At 34.3% G+C, this 19,273-nt stretch overlaps 1 protein-coding gene across 1 annotated transcript in view; it reads right to left on the reverse strand.

Moving 5' to 3' along the window:
- Positions 1 to 222: 222 nt before the first annotated feature.
- The window catches only part of LOC130223520 (uncharacterized), a 40,623-nt gene continuing 21,572 nt past the window's right edge, over positions 223 to 19,273 (reverse strand). The window contains 14 exon segments of the mRNA XM_056456362.1: positions 223 to 474; positions 614 to 686; positions 1,059 to 1,152; positions 3,078 to 3,368; positions 3,456 to 3,776; positions 3,993 to 4,358; positions 5,074 to 5,121; positions 8,967 to 8,971; positions 9,450 to 9,537; positions 11,685 to 11,975; positions 15,862 to 16,128; positions 16,211 to 16,512; positions 16,545 to 16,911; positions 17,347 to 17,419. Of these exon segments, the coding sequence (XP_056312337.1) occupies positions 223 to 474; positions 614 to 686; positions 1,059 to 1,152; positions 3,078 to 3,368; positions 3,456 to 3,776; positions 3,993 to 4,358; positions 5,074 to 5,121; positions 8,967 to 8,971; positions 9,450 to 9,537; positions 11,685 to 11,975; positions 15,862 to 16,128; positions 16,211 to 16,512; positions 16,545 to 16,911; positions 17,347 to 17,419 (2,838 nt within the window).

A 19,273-nucleotide genomic window follows, 5' to 3' on the forward strand; every position in this document is an offset into this window, starting at 1 on the left:
AGGGTGTGCACACATTTGCAATAAAAACAGCAAATATTGCATAAAATCTATAGATTATATACTTATGAAAATCTACTAAAAACAAATTCATTGTGATGTATAGAGATCAATGAGACAAGAAAAAAGGCTTGAAAAATTTGGAATATTCAAGGCAGACACTCTAATGCACTTAAAAAAAAATAATTGTTTTTCTGCTCAAACCCACAGCCATGCTGATGTTCCCTATGGACTATGGCATTTAACCTTTGCATAAAGCTGAGAGTCTTCTTTAAACAGCTCTTCCTCTGATTGCTGTGACTCTGTTTGTTTATTAAGCTCATTTGCTCTCACAATCACCTGTGCTTCTGTTGATCTTGAAGACTCTCTCACTGAATTCTCTGCTTCTGCGGCTCCTCCAGAACCATACTGGATCACTGCATAGTCAGCATGGAGACAAGAGACACTCTCCACCTGATTGATTGTGTCTATTAAAAACTGTTCAGCAATCATGTAGTGTTTAATAACTAGTCTGGTTGGTAAAATGTGTATTTAGGTTAATTTGCAACTTCACGATTTTTTAAATATGCTGTGTTTATGAGCGTCTGTGTGAATTTATGTGTCTGTTGTAACTCACTTCATCTGTAATTTCACCACTTTCCTTAGCACCTTCTTCTTGGATAGTTGGCTGAAGTTTCCCATTGTTTTTTCTGATGACAAAATACATACATGTTAAAATAGTTCACATTTTATTTGAGTAAAAGCAATGAGGCAAAAAGTCACTCATAAAAATACACGACCAATTGATGTCTTTGTATGTGATGGATATTACAAAACAACTGGCAACTGCTCTTCATGTTCAAGGTTTTCTGAGACGTACAAAATATTCACAAATCACAATAATGTAATAAGATGCAGCAGGTTTTCCTTTAATAACTGTAAAAAGAATATAAAAAACAGCTGCAGTTTACCTTTCACTCTCGCTTGTTCTACATTAAGTTATGAATACACTAATTATGCGAGTTTGTTCGCATAAGCAAAGACATTGTGTATAATATTCTTATTCACATTAATGCACTTACCGGACACATGTATATGTATATTTAAAGGCACACAACATCATAATCACCAAAGCCCCAGCAGCAACTCCAATCAGAATAAAGACTAGATTCAAGACTAGAAAAAAAAAAAAGAGTGTTAGCAAAACTGCTGATAATTCACTGATTTAATTACTCAAGTGATGGACAGTCATAAAGACAAATATAGTTTACCAAAATATTAATATTCTATCATCATTTACACAGTGAAAAAAATTCTTATCTATTCAAGAGTTACAATCTTATGTCAAGCCAAAAAAACTACTTACAGTAAAGCTTAAAGTTATGTATTTTACATTTTTTTTCTTAATTAAAATTAGAAACATAATTTGAGAGCAGTCTTGTATTTTTATTTTAGTTCTTTTACACTTATCCTTATTTTAGCTGTAGTAAATTGTTTAATGTTTGGTCATGAAAAATGCTCACTTACTCACTTACAAAATCACACTTACAGTTGAAGTCAGAATTATTAGCCCCTCTTTGAATTTTTTTCTTTTTTAAATATTTCCCAAATGATGTTTAACAGAGCAAGGAAATTTTTACAGTATGTCTGATAATATTTTTTTCTTCTGGAGAAGGTCTTAATTGTTTAAATTATTTTAAAACAGTTTAAATTTTTTTAAAAGCCACTTTAAGGTTAAAATTATTAGCTCCTTTAAGCTAATTTTTGTTTCGACACAGAACAAACCATAACTTGTCTAATTACCCTGTCCTGTCTAGTTAACCTAATTAACCTAGTTAAGCTTTTAAATGTCACTTCAAGCTGTATAGAAGTGTTTTTAAAATATCTAGTAAAATATTATTTACTGTCATCATGGCAAATATAAAATAAATCAGTCATTAGAAATGAATTATTAAAACTATTATGTTTAGAAATGTGTTGAAAAAATATTCTCTCCGTTAAACAGAAATTGGGGAAAAAATAAACAGTGGCCAATAATTCTGACTTCAACTGTATACTTGTTCTTTAGTGACAAAATACATCCTGTTATGTTTTGCTGCAGTAATCTTCAGTATAATTTGAGAAGCAGCAAGTATTAATTTTGCATTGTAACTACTGTTATGTCCTAATTTGAATAAAATAATTGTGGACAATGGGTTTGTATGTGTGCTGCAACGAATAATCAATGGTTTGCTGTGCATTAAAGTATTTTAATACATGATGTGAAGGCGAAGGTCTCCCGCTTATTCAGTGGAGGTACTAAAAAATCGAACATGTCAAAACTGACAATAATTTAGACAAATGCTGTGCTGCAAAGAGCAAAACTAGTTTGAACTTGTACATGGGCCTACCTTAGCAAATGACCATGAAATAAGCAGGATAATCAACTGCTTGCTGTGCTTTAAAATAATTTGAATGCACTTTGCAGAGGCGACCACGCTCCGCTGGCTCGTTATGTGGTCCTTCGCCTCCACATCGTGCAAAGCACGGCAAACCATTGATCTTGTTTTAAGTTTAAATGATTTAGCTCATTTTACGACAGAATATAAAATGACAATCCTTAAATTAAGATGAATTCTCCTGTTTAACTCTAGATTTAAGACCTTTTCGCACAAAATAAGAAAATCATCCAGTCTAAAAAGTTATTATAATAAATATTTTAAGACATTGTTTTTATTAAAGCCTATACATTTTCTTATTTCAAGAAAGCCTACAAAGTATAACAATTTCACTGCACTGGCAGATAATTTGATTTCATTTAAGTCTGTATCATTTTAAATCATTCATTTATTTCTCTTATTTAGATGTAGTCATTATTTTGCAGTGCAAAATGTTTGAAAAGGTTTACTTCTTCTGTTAAATAATAAAAAAAAAAACATTTTGACAAATGTTGGAAAACAGACAGAGATAGCAGCCACTAACTCAAACAAAAAGACAAAAAAAACCTCTATGCCATGTGTGTAACTAAAGAAAGAAACTATAAATATATAATGACCATATTTATCAAACTAATCTATTTTATCTTAGCAGACAAATTAAGAAAATTGATAACTGAGACTTACTTTCTTTTTGAGGGACGAAGACCAGATGAAACAGTTGAGTTGATGGGCCACGAGTGTTTTTACTGACACACAGCAGATTGTTTGTGTGTGTGAGAGGCTGATGTAGAAAGATGAAGCTCCTCAAGCTTGTGTTGCTCAGTCGCTCTTCACTGATAAACGTGTTTGAAGAGTTCGAGACGGGCCGTCCAGACAGATGCCATTCCACTACAGGAGAGGGATTCCCATCAACCTCACAGAAACACACAGTTATATCAGTACTGGAACAGCTTGAGTTTGAGATCTTAGGAGCATCTGAAAAAGAGAGAGAATGATAATAAACCTCTAGATTTATGAGTGTCTTATGGAGGAGAAGAGAACAGATGGAAGTAAAAGTCCTACACTGCACATGTAATTTGATGCTGCTGTGAGCTGTTCTGTTGTTGTCCTGCAGCTGGTAGTTTATAGAGCAGGTGAAAGTGACTCTGTGGTGCCGCTGAGCAGCAGTGAAGTTCAGATCAGAGATGATGCGCTCCTGAAGTTTGCTGCTCTCACTGAGGGGGATTCTGGCAGTGGAGCTCCATGTGAGAGTTGCTGGAGGAGAAGAGCAGAGAGTCTCAGCAGAGCAGCGCAGACTCACAGATCTGCCCTCCAACACCTCCTGCTGATCCTGCAGCTCCTGCTCATCCACATACAGCACAACTCGCGGATTCACCGGAGACTCTGAAACACACAGATTGGTCTTCAATAGAAATTAAATATCGTATGTTTAAAGGTCTACAGTGTCAAACATGAAACAAAACAATATCTCAATTTTTTTCAGCAATAAAATGCAATATTTATCAGAGAAACCACTACTTATAAAGTCACTAGTTTTCATTCTATACACTTTAGATGAGACAATTTACACTAATATTAACCAGTCATGAAGTCACTTACCGATCACATCTACTGAAACACTGTCTTCTTTGTAGGTCCATTTCAGTCCACCTTCATCCTCAATCCTGAAGAAATACTGACCACTGTGATTTGATGTGACATTATAAAAGACAGTGGTACAGTCCTTGTCTAATAATTTTCCAGTTAGATTCCCTTTAATAAAAGAGTTCTGCATTGATGCACTGGAGTTAAACACTGGGCTGCTCTTGTCACGGTTGTCTTTATACCAGACTCCAGCAGCTCTCTCAGTGAGGTCTTTATCATATTCTTCATTAATCTCAAATCTGCACTTTATTATCACACAGGATCCACTGAGAGCTTGAATCTTCTCCGGCAAACTGATGTTAAAATCTCTACAGCAAACACCTACAACACACATGATGAAAAGCTTTTAAATACAAGCAGAAACAAGCACTGAAGCTTTAAGATCCACATTTCTGAGTTTTTTTTTTTACAAAGGTAATAAAGCAATTACCTAACCTGATGGACATTTTAACATCGGAGCAGAAAATCAGCAACAGTGAAATGTTCCCCAAGTACAACTTTAACACATTTTGTGTATAAATCACTTTACGAGAAATGAGTTAAAAGTCTCTAAATTTGCACAGACTAAACAGTTTACCATTTAAACTAGTTAATTTACTAGTTATTTCACAGAATTTCTGAAGGTAAATACACAGTATGACTTTTTATTTTATTTTATTTTATTTTACCTAAACAGAAAAGAAATGAATAGCTTTTTACTTTCTAATCACAGTGTAAATAATAAATGTTGAATATTTTGTCAAAATTAAGCAAGTTGAAGATTACAATTATCTGCCAATGATCTAAGAAAAAATTATTCAAATATAAAAAGCATTTTCAAACAGAGCTGACAGAGCTTCAGATCACTTAATCCTCTCTTCTTTTTTATATAAAACAATCTGTAAGTCTTTCAATTGCATTTAAGTTCATCCTTCTTGACTTAAAGTGTGGAAGAAAGAATTAGGAATTTTTTAGGCCCACAGAAACCCTAAATGAGCACCTAAACTAGCTGATTTACACTCAACACACTTAGATGGGAAGAAAAAGAAAGTCAAACCTTGCAGGAGAAAACAAACAGAAACGATTTTCTCAGCAGTGTTCATCTCTTCATTAACAGACACTCAGTCCTGTGGAGAAAATGTAAAAAAATAACTCATGAAAATTATATATTAAGCCTCACAAATTAATGCAAACAGATTTCTTTAAAATACAAAACTACTGTTGTCAGCATTTACCAGAAATGAGAAAACAAGTCAGAAACCAGTGCAGCTGCCAAGGTGTTTTCTTAAAAATTAAAATAATACAGATTAAAAAGAAAAGGAAAAATGGATTGTTACAGTGTCAGATATGCGAATGTTAAGAACTGCACTGCTGCTGATGTGAAGCTACACATCATACAGGGACAGAGTCACACACACAAAGACTGAACTTCCTGTGTCGACAACACCTTGCAACCTGTTTTACCTTAAAAAGCAAGAGAGGTTCCAGTCACTTACTTATTCATGAGCTTTACGCTTTGAGCTGTTTTGTAGCTTATAGATGATTTCTTTAATTTCTTAAATGGTATAAAAGACTGACAGTTTTATGTCTGTGCAAGAAAACGTCGGTTTTTGTTTAACTTTTCAGCAGTTTTTGTAAGTGTTGGTAGGTATAAAGTCTCAATTTTCACATTCCTTTCAGATACACTGCCATTAAACACTACCGAACAGCATATAGTCTGGATTGGTGGTAATGTATGTTTCTGTTCAGAGCAATACATCTATGACTCTGCACATAGCTTTGCATGAATAAGAGAAGGAAAAACTTTAAGATCAGACAGGACAAATGTACTCAAATTATTTTAATACTCTTCAACACTTCTGTCATACTTGCCTTAAAGTTCAATTAATCATATTTAGAACACTGAACAGGTCCTAATTCAAATTTAATCACAGGTTATGGATTAAAGTTTTCCTGAGCAAAGAGGCTAAATACCAAATTCATACATTACAGCATGGGGTTTGCTGTGACACCTGTGTGACAAGGGTCCTAAGAATCACTCTCACACACACAGACACACAGACAGACACACAGACAGACACACACACACACACACACACACACACACACACACACACACACACACACACACACACACACGCACACACTAAATATATATATATATATATATATATATATATATATATATATATATATATATATATATACAGTTGAAGTCAGAATTATTAGCCCTCCTAAATTATTATACCCCGTTTATTTTTTTCCCCCAATTTCTGTTTAATGGAGAGAAGATTTTTTTCAACACATTTCTAAACATAGTAGTTTAGATATATAATATTTTACTACATATTTTTCAAGACACTTCTATACAGCTTAAAGTGACATTTAAAGGCTCAACTAGGTTAATTAGGTCAACTAGGCAGGTTAGGGTAATTAGGCAAGTTATTGTTTAACGATGGTTTGTTCTGTAGACTATCGAAAAAAATTAGCTTAAAGGGGCTAATAATTTTGACCTTAAAATTGTGTTTAAAAAATTTAAACTGCTTTTATTCTGGCTGAAATAAGACAAATAAGACTTTCTCCAGAGGAAAAAAACATTATCAGACATGCTCTGAAAATTCCCTTGCTCTGTTAAACATCATTTGGGAAATATTTAAAAAAGCAAAAAAAAAAGTGTCTGTGTGTGCGTGTGTGTACATACCTACATAAATATATACACAGGTGCTAGTCATATAAGTAGAATATTTTCAAAAAGTTGAATTATTAGTATATGTAAATATATTCTCCCACATAAATACAATTTTTCCCGAAAAAACCCAAATTCAGTATCTCAGCAAATTTGAATATTACTTAAGACCAACACAAAAAAGGAATATAAGCACTCAATATTTTTGCTCCTTGTGCCTGAATTACTGCAGCAATACGGCATGGCGTGGAATCGATCAGTCTATGGCACTGCTCAGGTGTTATGAGACCCTAGGTTGGTCTGATAGTGGCCTTCAGCTCTTCTGCATTGCTTGCTCTAGAGAGCTGTGTTGACCTTGGACCTCAAAAAACACAGTGGAGCAAAACCAGAAGATGACATGGCACCCAAACCATCACCGACTGTGAAAACTTCACACTGGACCTCAAGCAACAGAGATTGTGTGCCTTTTCTCTCTTCCTCCAGACTCTGGGACCCTGATTTCCAAAGCAAATGCTAAATTGGCCCTTCTTCAGAGAATATATCTTTGGAGCACTAAGTAGCAGTCCAGTCTTTAGCCCAGGCGAGATGCTTCTGATGCTGTCTATTGTTCAAGTGTAGCTAGACACAAGGAATATGACAGCTGAAACCCATGACTTACATACATCTGTGTGTAGTGGTTTTTTAAGCACTGACTCCAGCTGCAGTCCACTCTTTGTGAATCTCCTCCACATTTTTGAAATGGGTTTTGTTTAACAGTTCTCTCCAGGGTGCGGTTATCCCTATTGCTTGTACACTTTTTTCAACCACATCTTTTCCTTCCATTCGCCTCTCTATTAATGTGTTAATGTGTTTGTACACAGAGCTCTATGAACAGCCAGCCTCTTTTGCAACAAACTTTTGTGTCTTGCCCTCCTTGTGCAAGGTGTCACAAGGACACGCTGTTCGTCCTTTGGACAACTGTCAAATTAGTCGTCTTCCCCATCATTGACTACGTTTACATGGACATCTGAATAACCTGAATAAGACAATAATATGAAAAAGGTGTTTACATGAGTTGCTTTTTGAATGATCCTTTCACAATGCTGTTTTACATGTTATAGCACATAGATTGATTAATGTCATTGTGTCACCACACTATCCTCATTTCCTCTGTTTTATGTAATTTTGGGTGTTTCATTTTTAGTTTGTTGACTTTAACTGCAGTTTGGCACTTTCATTCAAAAACATTTCTTGCATGGCCCCCATGACAAACTGAGGTACGGAATGCGCATATGAATTAAGAACTGGTGGAAGAGTGTTGTTTTGAATTTGATATCGCACTTCAAATGAAAAAAAAACCCTCTGCATTTCATGATGCAGGTGTCTCTGTGGTCCTTTATATATCATCCTTCAATATCATATATCATCATTATATATATATATCTAGTAAAACTTAACAGTCATCATGGCAAATATAAAATAAGTAAGTTATTAGAAATTAGTTATTAAAACAAGTTATTAAAACTTGAAAAAAAAATCTTTTCATTTAACAGAAATTTGGGAAACAATAAACAGGGGGCTATTAATTCAGGGGGGCTAATAAAGCTGACTTTAACTATATGTATATATAATACAAAGTGTATATACACACTGTAATTTTTTTTTTAAATAACAACAACACTTTTTAAAGACATTTATTGTATTTATGTTGATCGTCTTTCAGTTCAGAAAGCAGATGGATACAGACTGGAGAAAAACAAGCAGTATAAGTAAAAATATGCATTTAAAATATATTATTTGCTAGTCATAATGATTTTAGAAGACAAAAAAATATTTAATTAAACAATTAATAGACTGCATGCACATAACATGTTTGTTTAATTAAATTTTTTAGCACAACTCAGCAGTAAACGAGCCTGAATGTGAAAATAAGTCTTTATTAAAACAACTAAATTAAGCCTAATTGTGTACAAAAAGCACATTTCATGTTTTTGTTTTACGTGTCAGATATTAAATCATGTGAAATGAATTATGTGAAGTAATTGTTTGCTCCTGGATTTTTTAATCCAGAAAAAACAACTGAGTGAAGAAATCAAAGTGAACATTGTTTTTACATTTTTATACATGTTTTTATTTTGTATCTCCTCTTTTCTTAATGTTCAGAGTTTCATATTCAGAGTTTTGAGCAGAGGGCTGAAGAGAAGCATACGTGTCTACTGTCTCTGTCTGAGGCTGAAAACAAAAACACTCTCAGTCTCTCATCATCATTCAACATCAGTCTTTACTAGATCTAGACCACATAGAGAAAAAACACTCACTTTTAGCTTAGTGGACAATCTGAAGGGCAAACTTGGTTAGTAATGTTTAAACTTACAATATCTCTGCATGAACTGTCTGTGTTGTGAGACTTCTGACACCTAGAACTGTGAGTCATGATGGTCTATACAGTGTGTGCATAACTAATTTATGCAAATTATTATTCCAATATTCTTTCCCAAACACATTTTACCAAATTCCCATATGTCCCTTGTGTTTTCCTTGTTCAATAGTTCCTTATTTTTGCTATATCTATAGTGCATCCTTCTAGACATACTTTAAAAGTCATTAACAACTATACATCACTTATACAACACTGAATGATTATGCACCAAAATAATAATAATAGCACTAAGACAGATGTTCAGAATTAAAATGGAAAAAAAACGATCAGATTATAAGCATACGGGCTGGTGCCATTTAAAGGACATGACAGAGAAGGTTTGACTTACCGGACACATGTATATGTAACTGCACACAACATCACAATCACCAAAGCCCCAGCAGCAGCTCCAATCAGAATAAAGTGTAGATTTCTACCTGACAAAGAAAAAAAGTGTTTGTAAAACTGCTGATAATTGACTGATTTAATTACACAAGTATGACTGGACAGTCTTAAATACAAATCCAATATATTAATACAAAAAAAATTTAAATATTAATACTAATATAAATACAAAATATGAATATTCTATCATCAATTACTCACAGTGAAAAAACTCCTTATGTATTCAAGAATTACAATCTTATGTCAAGCTAAAAAATCTTACACTGATCTTGATTTAGGAATACAATGCAACATCAGATTGTGTAAGATTAGTGAGATTGTTTTAAGGTTATTTGTCTCTTTTCCTACTTGGTAAGTAAAGCTTAAATTTAGGTGCAAATTTTCCTTAACTACAATAGGAGACATAATATAAGACCAGCCTGTTATATTTAGTTGTAATAACTTGTGTCTATTACAAAGATAGATTCCTTAATAACGTCTGTCTATTAAAAAGACTCAATAATTAGACTTATTCTTATTTTTAGCTGCAGTAACTTATTTTAAGTGTGCCAATTAGAAAATTGCTCAATCACTCTTATACTTGTTCTTTAGTGACAAAATACACTTTATGTTTTGTTGAGGTAATCTTCAGTATATTTTGAGAAGCAACAATTAATAATTGTATTAATCAGAATACAAATATTGTGGATAATATGTGTGATTTGGATTTAATTTAAATAATAATATTGTTTAATTTTAAATACATTGGCTCAGTTTAAGACAGAATATATACAGTAATTACAATTAAAAAAATTAGCAACTCTAGTTTTAAGACCTTTTCACACAAATTAGGATAATCATACTATTATAATACTCATTTTAAGACCGTTTGTTCTTTGCTAAAGGCAAGATAAGTTGTCTTATTTCAAGAAATATTACCAAATATAATTATCTCACTGCACTTGACTTGTATCTAGTGTCTATCTTTTAAAATCATTCATTAATTTTTGTATTTAGATTTATTTATTATTTTTTTTTGCAGTGCAGCCTTATGTCAATGTTAGCTTGTACAGGATTCTTTTTTTCTGTTAAACAAAACAACCATTACCGTTTTGACAAATGTTCTTAAACAGACAGTGGATGGTGTTGTGAAAAAGAAATACATTTTCTTTTCATTAAACATTTGGATTGCTTAAAGTGATATACAGTATTATGCAAATTTCTTCTCTGTGACATGCCTGAGTACTAATTAGCATTTTGCAGAGGTAGATGCAACTACTGGAAAAATAGAGTGACACCGATATCTGAAAATAACTTTAACTTTCCTGTACAATGAGATGTGCTTAAAGGTGTGAAGACAGAATGTGGCAGAGCATGCCTTATCTGATAATAATGTCAGCCTGTGTGGACAGACAAAGAGAAAAAGAGGACCTTTTTTTATTGAACACACATGGAATTGGTTAAATATTCCAACAATGGTTGTCATAAAATTACTTTCAAAGAAAAAGAAAATAAATTTATGTAATTCAGTGGCGTGGGTTTCCTCCAGGTGCTCTAGTTTCCCCCACAAGTGCAAAGACATGCGCTATAGGTGAATTGAGTAAGCTAAATTGGCCATAGTGTATGTGTGTGAATGAGAGTGTATGGGTGTTTCCCAGTGATGGGTTTCAGCTGGAAGGGCATTCGCTGCGTAGAACATATGCTGGATAAGTTGGTGGTTCATTCCGCTGGGCGACCCCTGATTAATAAAGTGACTGAAAAGAAAAAGAAAATGAATGAATGAATGAATGAATGAATGAATGAATGAATGAATGAATGATAATTCAGTGGCTACAGTCTGATTGCTAACAGTCCTCATTTTAGTGTGTTTGAAAGAATAAAGAAACTCAAGAAGGTTTGGAGGGTAAGTGATGACAATTACCAATTTTGTGTGATCTAACCTTTAAACAACTAAATAATCATGACTGTAATGGCACAGAAAAACTGTGGAAAAATATTAATATTAGCTTTAGCATTGCAGCTTTAGCCAAAGATGCATGATTTATGACATTTACAGATTATTGGCAGATGCTTCTTTGTTTTCTATTGAATGAATCTCAGAACAGGAACTCTGCTGACGTGTCATATAATGACCACATATATCAACTAAAACTGTTTTTTTCTAAACAGGTAAATGAAGAAAACTGAAAACTGAACTTACATTTTTGTTGAGTAAGGAAGTCCAGATGAAACAGTTGACTTGCATTGCCATGAGTGTTTTTACTGACACACAGCAGAGTGTTTGTGTGTGTGAGAGACTGTTGTAGAGAGATGAAGTTCCTCAAGCTTGTGTTGCTCAATCGCTCTTCACTGATGAACAGGTTTGAAGGGTTTGAGACGAGACGTTCAGACAGATGCCACTCCATTTCAGGAGAGGGATTCCCATCAACCTCACAGAAACACACAGTTACATTAGTATTGGTACAGCTGAAGTTTGAGATCTGAGGAGCATCTGAAAAAGAAAGAGAACGATATTAAACCTCTAGATTTATGAGTGTCTTATGGAGGAGAAGAGAACAGATGGCAGTAAAAGTCCTACACTGCACATGTAATGTGATGCTGCTGTGAGCTGTTCTGTTGTTGTCCTGCAGCTGGTAGCTTATAGAGCAGGTGAAAGTGACTCTGTGGTGCCGCTGAGCAGCAGTGAAGTTCAGATCAGAGATGATGAGCTCCTGTAGTTTGCTGCTCTCACTGACTGGGATTCTGGCAGTGGAGCTCCATGTGAGCGTTGCTGGAGGAGAAGAGCAGAGTCTCAGCAGAGCAGCGCAGACTCACAGATCTGCCCTCCAACACCTCCTGCTGATCCTGCAGCTCCTGCTTCACCGGAGACTCTGAAACACACACTAAGAATTATATGATATACTGTTTGTAAATCAATGCACTATAGTACGTAACACAATAAAACAAACAAAAATCTTTTTATAAATAGAAAATTATATGTGTATATGGAAAAAATGTCAACATGTTTTTATTAAATCAGAGAAATGCCAAGTTATACCGTCTCGATGTTTAAATTCTATATATTTCAGATAATGATGACAAATATTATCAACATCACAATTTTCAGTAATATTAACCAGTCATGATGTCACTCACCGACAGATATGATTTTCACAATAAATCAAACAAGTCTTTATCAACACGGCTATTGTTTAAAAAAAATTTAAAAAACAGCACAAATTTGCACCTATTGCACACTCAACTAGAACGCTGTTCTTCTGTAAATTTGTCAAAACTTACAAATCTGAGTCTTTACATTGCCTGATTGTAACAACAGAAAGACAGAATACAGGAGACTGAATATTATTCAGTGGCCTGCATAAACCAAGGCTAATTTCTGTTTATTGATTAGTAAAGAAGTTGCAAATATCGTGAAGTTTATTTATACACAAATTTCGAGAGGATCACATGCTTATGATTGTTCTCAGCCGTTCCAGCATCAGCTCATGATCAATTATCCAATCAGATGATTCCTAACTCACTATAAATAACCAGTTTTCTTATCTCAATATCTTCGTCTTGAAGAACCCCTCCTACTTTCCCTCCTTTTCAGATGGGCGACACGGAGGCTCAGTGATTAGCACTGTTGCCTCACAGCAAGAATGCCTCTGTTTTAAGTCCCTACTAAACCAGACGGCATTTCTGTGCGAGGTTTCGCTTGTTCTCCCCGTGCTCGCGTGTGTTTTCCCCGGGTTCTCCGGTTTCCTCCCACAGTCCAAATAACACGCATCCTAAGTTAATTGAACACACAAAATTGATACCATAGTCAAGCTCTCAGCGAGTACACCTCTCCTCAGTCATCCATATCCGTCACTAGCCATAAATAAGCCGGGGGAGTTCATCGAGATCCACCTGAGCTCAAACTCCACTTTCACCCTGCAAATATGAGGAAGCCCAGAGCTCGAGGATCTCATAAGCTCAGGGCTCTCCCCCGGGACAGCATGCCAAACAAGCTTTTATAATCAATCATCAGCTAAGTGTGAACTCTTGAATTTGCACATATTTTTAAATGGCATTTCCGCTGATGACGATGAAATTTATATGAATATGTAAAAAAATATATGCTGCTCCCTTTCCTCTAAATAACACAATGATCATAATGAAAATAATAACACTGAGAACACAGAGGTTAGAAAAAGTGTTTGATCATAGTGACGTTAATATATTCTCAGCAATACAGTGCTTGATCTGACTATGTTTTTAAATTGATCACTTTCACTAACTGTAATTTGATCAATATGTAAATGTGATGGGCAGGTAATTTTGTTTTTCAAAAATTTCTGCTATGACATGAATGGCCACCATTGATCAGGCTATTTTCACATTGCTCAGCGCTCAGCAGTGAAGGATTTTAGGAACAGGGATATAGGACAAAAAGCTTTTTTATACTAAAAATACAGCTGAAACAAAGGACTATCCCAGAGAATACTGTACATCTGCTCACCTTATCCAACTGTCTGTTCATATAAAGGCAGTAAAAAAGAAATTAATGTATAAAAAAACTATTACACAGCCCCTTGAAAAAAGGTCCAGAGATTACATTATTACAATCAAAGACACTAAAAATAAGATTGGTGGGAATGTCGATGTTATGCTATAATACTAAATGTTGTTTTAGGACCATATTCAAGAGCAACACTCCAATGCACTACAATTGTTTTTGTTGTTTTGTTCTTTATGGACCTTTGCATAAAAGCTGAGTCTTCTTCAAACAGCTCTTCCTCTGATTGCTTTGACTCTGTTTGTTTAGTCATGTCATCTGCTCTCACAATCACCTGTGCTTCTGTTGATCTAGAAGACTCTCTCACTGAACTCTCTGCTTCTGCTGCTCTAGAACCTGGACCACTGCATAGTCAACATGAAGACAAGAGATTCTCTCCACCTCCTGGGACCTTGATTTAGAGTTTGAGAAGTCAATGGAGGAATAAATGATAGACTCTTGATTTGTAGTAGTGGCTCCAGCAGATGATATCATGACGTTTTTGGAATTTTGGATTGAATGACAATTAAAAGCTCAGAATCAAATGAACAATAATCTTTGCAATCTTTTCTAAAAAATAAAATTACTGTAAAGTTTAAACATTGCCAAATAACAGGATCACAGTGTCAAAATACGACATAAAACTTGATAAAACAACAACAACAATATAATAATTTAACAATATAATAAGATGCAATGTTTAAACTAAAATTAAATTAAAACTAAATGCAGAAATTGTTTTGAAACAAATCTTGGTGTTTAATAAGTAAAATATATTGCTTGAGTTGACTGTGTCCAAAACAACCACTGTTTCCTGATTCCTGTGCTGTAAGTTCTGTAGACGGTTTGTTCGTGGAGGAGGTTCATCCAATTACTTCATAGCAAAGTGGTCAGTTTTCCCTTTACAAAGTCTGCTTTGTAAATAGTGAATGCGACATGACACAACCAACTTGCTTTTAAAGGGAATGGGATTTGTTTTTCTCATCCTTGAAATAGCAAAAGTGGAATTGAATATGCCCCATGCAGCTGTAACATCAGTATTGGAACAGCTGGAGGAATTGAAGATTTGAGGAGCATCTGAAAGTCTGAAAGAACCAAGCTAAAGAGAATAGAATAGATGAATTGGATCTCCAAATCTCCAATTCCACATAATTTTTATGTGGATCATGCTTTATCCACATAAAAACTGATTTTACCAAGTCTAACAACATTCCAAAACATCAATTAGATTTGTGGGACAAACTTACAATTTATTTCAGGTTTAGGCCTACAGTACAATCAGGGTTAGATGCATATACATCATTGTTATTCGCTTAATATTTCCCATTGATTTTATCAGAATTACTCACAGTTAACATCTGCATACAGGGATAATGTTCAATGATCAACAAAATATGTTGGCCCAAGTATATGTCTAACTCTGAGAAATCAGTAAGGAATGTGATAAAAGTAAGTAAAGTCAATAAAATAAAAATGAAAATGTAATTACAGATTGATTTCCCCCTATTTAAAAGACAATAAATTATGTGATGTCCAAGCAGCTGTCCAATGTTCTTTTATATAACAAAAGGAACTGGAAATGGGCTGTCAAACTGCAAAAGACTCCTAATATAAAACCCTCGTTTACTTTGCTGATAAGATTTATTTTAGTGAACGACCATGAAATGTCACACAGAGAATTATAGGACTGTCAGTTTTGATTTACAACAGTATATGATACAATTACTTACGATCACTTCCAAAAACGATAAATAAAACTATTTGACTGTAAATTGTAATTAAATGTAAGGTTAGATCTAATAGTTATTAATATTTTTCATAAAGATATATTTGATGGAGATTTTGCGCTATTACTCACACTGGATGTCGAGCGTCACTTCTTTCGTCTGGTTGCCATGTTTGTTCTGAGCTGTACAGAAGTACAAGCCGCTGTGAGATAATGTTGTCTCATTAAAGGTAAGAGTTTCTCCAGTCTGCAGCATCTCCAACTGTCCTTCACTGTCTCTAGACCAGCTGTAGCTCAGCACTGCAGGATTTGCTTCACTGCTGCAGGTCAGAGTCACTAAACGGCCCTCCAACACAGATGTAGAGGGAGAGACAGAAACTGAGGTGTTTTTAGGAAAGTCTGAGGGAAAACAAATGCACAACATAAAAATATATTTCATAATTATATGAATAACAAGAGCAAATTGATATGAAATATGTACACTGCACATGTAATGTGATGCTACTGTGAGCTGTTCTGTTGTTGTCCTGCAGCTGGTAGCTTATAGAGCAGGTGAAAGTGACTCTGTGGTGCCGCTGAGCAGCAGTGAAGTTCAGATTAGAGATGATGAGCTCCTGTAGTTTGCTGCTGAGGGGGATTCTAGGAGTGGAGCTCCATGTGAGAGTTGCTGGAGGAGAAGAGCAGAGAGTCTCAGCAGAGCAGCGGAGACTCACAGATCTGCCCTCCAACACCTGCTGATCCTGCAGCTCCTGCTCATCCACATACAGCACAACTTACAGATGCCTTGTAATGTACATTTTAGAAAATGATGAGACATATTTCACTCACCAATCACATCTACTGACACACTGGTTTTCGCAAAGGTGGATTTCAGTCCACCTTCACCCTCAATCCTGAAGAAATACTGACCACTGTGAATTGATCTAACATCATAAAAGACAGTGGTACAGTCCTTGTCTTTTAATTTTACAGTTATAGAGTTCTGCATTGATGCACTGGAAATAAACACTAGATATTTGTCCACATCAGTCCCGTCTTGGACCCAGACTCCGGCCGCTCTCATACTGAGATTTTTATCATATGTTTTGTCAACTTCAAATCTGCACTTTATAATCACACAGGATCCTCTGAGAGCTTGAATCTTCTCTGGCAATCTGATGTTAAAATCTCTACAGCAAACACCTACAACACACATGATGAAAAGATTTATAATATATAAAATAAAAGCTTTCAGACACACCAACACATTATGTTTGCTAAAAGGTATTCAAAATACTTATTCAGCATTTATTAAGTTGACGATGTTAATTTCAACATTTACTAATATAAAGTCGTTCTTTTAACATTAGTTAATGGATTAACAAGGACTAACAATGGATGACTATATTTTCATATTTAAGTAACATTGACAAATATTAATGGAATTCAGTGTATTGTTCCATTCTTGTTCATCTTGATATTTCTAATACCATTAACTACTGGAACATTTTATTATTGTATAAGAATGTTGTAAACAGTTTGTCAGCAGATTACAAAATAAACATTTGGGAATTTGAATTCACGTTATATACGCTTTGATGTTAGAACTAAACGAGAAGAAGGAAACGGAACTCGCACCTTTCAGAAGATAACAGAAGAGAGTTACTTTCTCTGCAGTGTTCATCTCTTTATCAACAGACACCCAGTAAACCTGCACAAATGACAAGAATAAACTCATTAAAATAAGTTAATCCTCACTAATGAATGTATATTGACTGATTGTTCTTGTAATTACAACAAACAAACATATATTGATGATATCTGCTATTGATGAATCCAGTACAGTCATCTTACAGCTCGGAAACTTAATTCAACATAATTCAGTAGAAGCATAAATAAGGAGAAAATTTCAACACTTACCAGAAGACAAATCTTTAATGAAGCTGGCAATCTAAAAAGTTTCCTAAATGCAGGACACCATGTTCTGTGCTTTAGCTGATGATCAATTTAAGCCTGCGTGACACTCTTGTGTGAGCATTATACTAACAGCTAGTGTACAACTTCCTCTATTTGTCAACAAACTATTTAGTCTTCAAATGATCAGAAATATTTAATTAAGCAAGCTGTATTGTAATATTTACATACCAAAATAGTAATATAGTCTATTATGCAGGAAAAAGAAATGAAAATGCATATATAAAATATGTATTTACATTTGTTCTGCTATTCCAATTCAATATAAATTAACTAATTCCCTAAAAACTTCCTTGAAAAGCATTTCATGGTCATAGCTTATGCATTTTTAAGTAAAAGGGACTACAATAATTTATGGCATTAATGGGTGGGGAGTTAAGGTGTTTTTGCTTTTTTTTCCTGCTATATACCCCAGCAGTATAGCTCGAAATTGGTTTTCAGTTCACTTAAAATGCTCAACAAAATATTGCAACTTTCCAAATTTCACAGTTCATCAAATAATACTGAGTCAAAGAACCTTCGACTTATTAGTATTTGACAAACTGGTCACAAAACCTGAAATCTAATTAACTTCCAAGGCATGCTCAGTTCAGAAGCAAATGGCATAAACTATCTATGCAGCCAAAATGGTCCGTGTCATTTTGACTCAGTATGAAGCAATAGTGCAATAAAACTGTGTAAAAGATCAATGTCTGCAGCCTTTTGCATTATTGCCCCTTTGCATATATTAGGAGCTGAGTAAATACTAGAGCGACAGAAACACAAGATTCATTTAGCAAACAACCAGAGATGCCTTAGAGGATTACAAGGTGCTGTGCTGTGTCTTTGCATTGCCAAGCACTACCAAGCTGTTTTAAAAAAAATCATGAATACAAGTGCAGAGGAAGCATTTGAAAAATGGGAAATTAATATTAGCATTCATCTTAATTACAGTTAATCAGCTACTGTCCAAAAATGTGAACAATTATAATCACTTTAATTTTTCAGTAGACTTCTAGTGTCAGTATCAAACATATATGCATACAAAACATTTAAATATGTTTATATTTGGTGAGTCCGTTATATAAACATTGTTAAACACCATAAAAGGCTGACAGTGGGAATTTGAAAAGAAAATCATGGAAAGTACAGTGTAAGCCAACAAAAATAATATACTCAATTTATAAAAAGAAATACTATAAAAAAATCATATACAATTCTACAATGCTACATGAGAAGCTTAAGCAATATCTTACTACAATGTGTGTGGATAACATGCCCAAAATGCTACCCTCTGCTGGTTAAAAGTTGAAGCAACAATTCAGTTTTGTTCATTAGTATTAGTACCATCCTAACTACCTCAATCAAGTGAAATAATAATAAAAAAAGGAATAAAAACAGCTAAATGTACAGTACATCGTCTGAGGGAAAGAATTAAACAATTGTCTGGGTAATGTTTTCATGTGAACTGTTCTAAAATGTGCATGAGTCTGGCATATGGGACTTTATCACAGATAAAATATTGATGCTTGACTGTATGACAACTGAAAAAAGTCAAAATAAGCCTTTTGTAATATAATAACTTTAACATTTATTTTGTAATTAAAAAAAA

The sequence above is a fragment of the Danio aesculapii genome, chromosome 4 (assembly GCF_903798145.1).
Source record: "Danio aesculapii chromosome 4, fDanAes4.1, whole genome shotgun sequence".
Taxonomy (NCBI): Eukaryota; Metazoa; Chordata; class Actinopteri; order Cypriniformes; family Danionidae; genus Danio; species Danio aesculapii.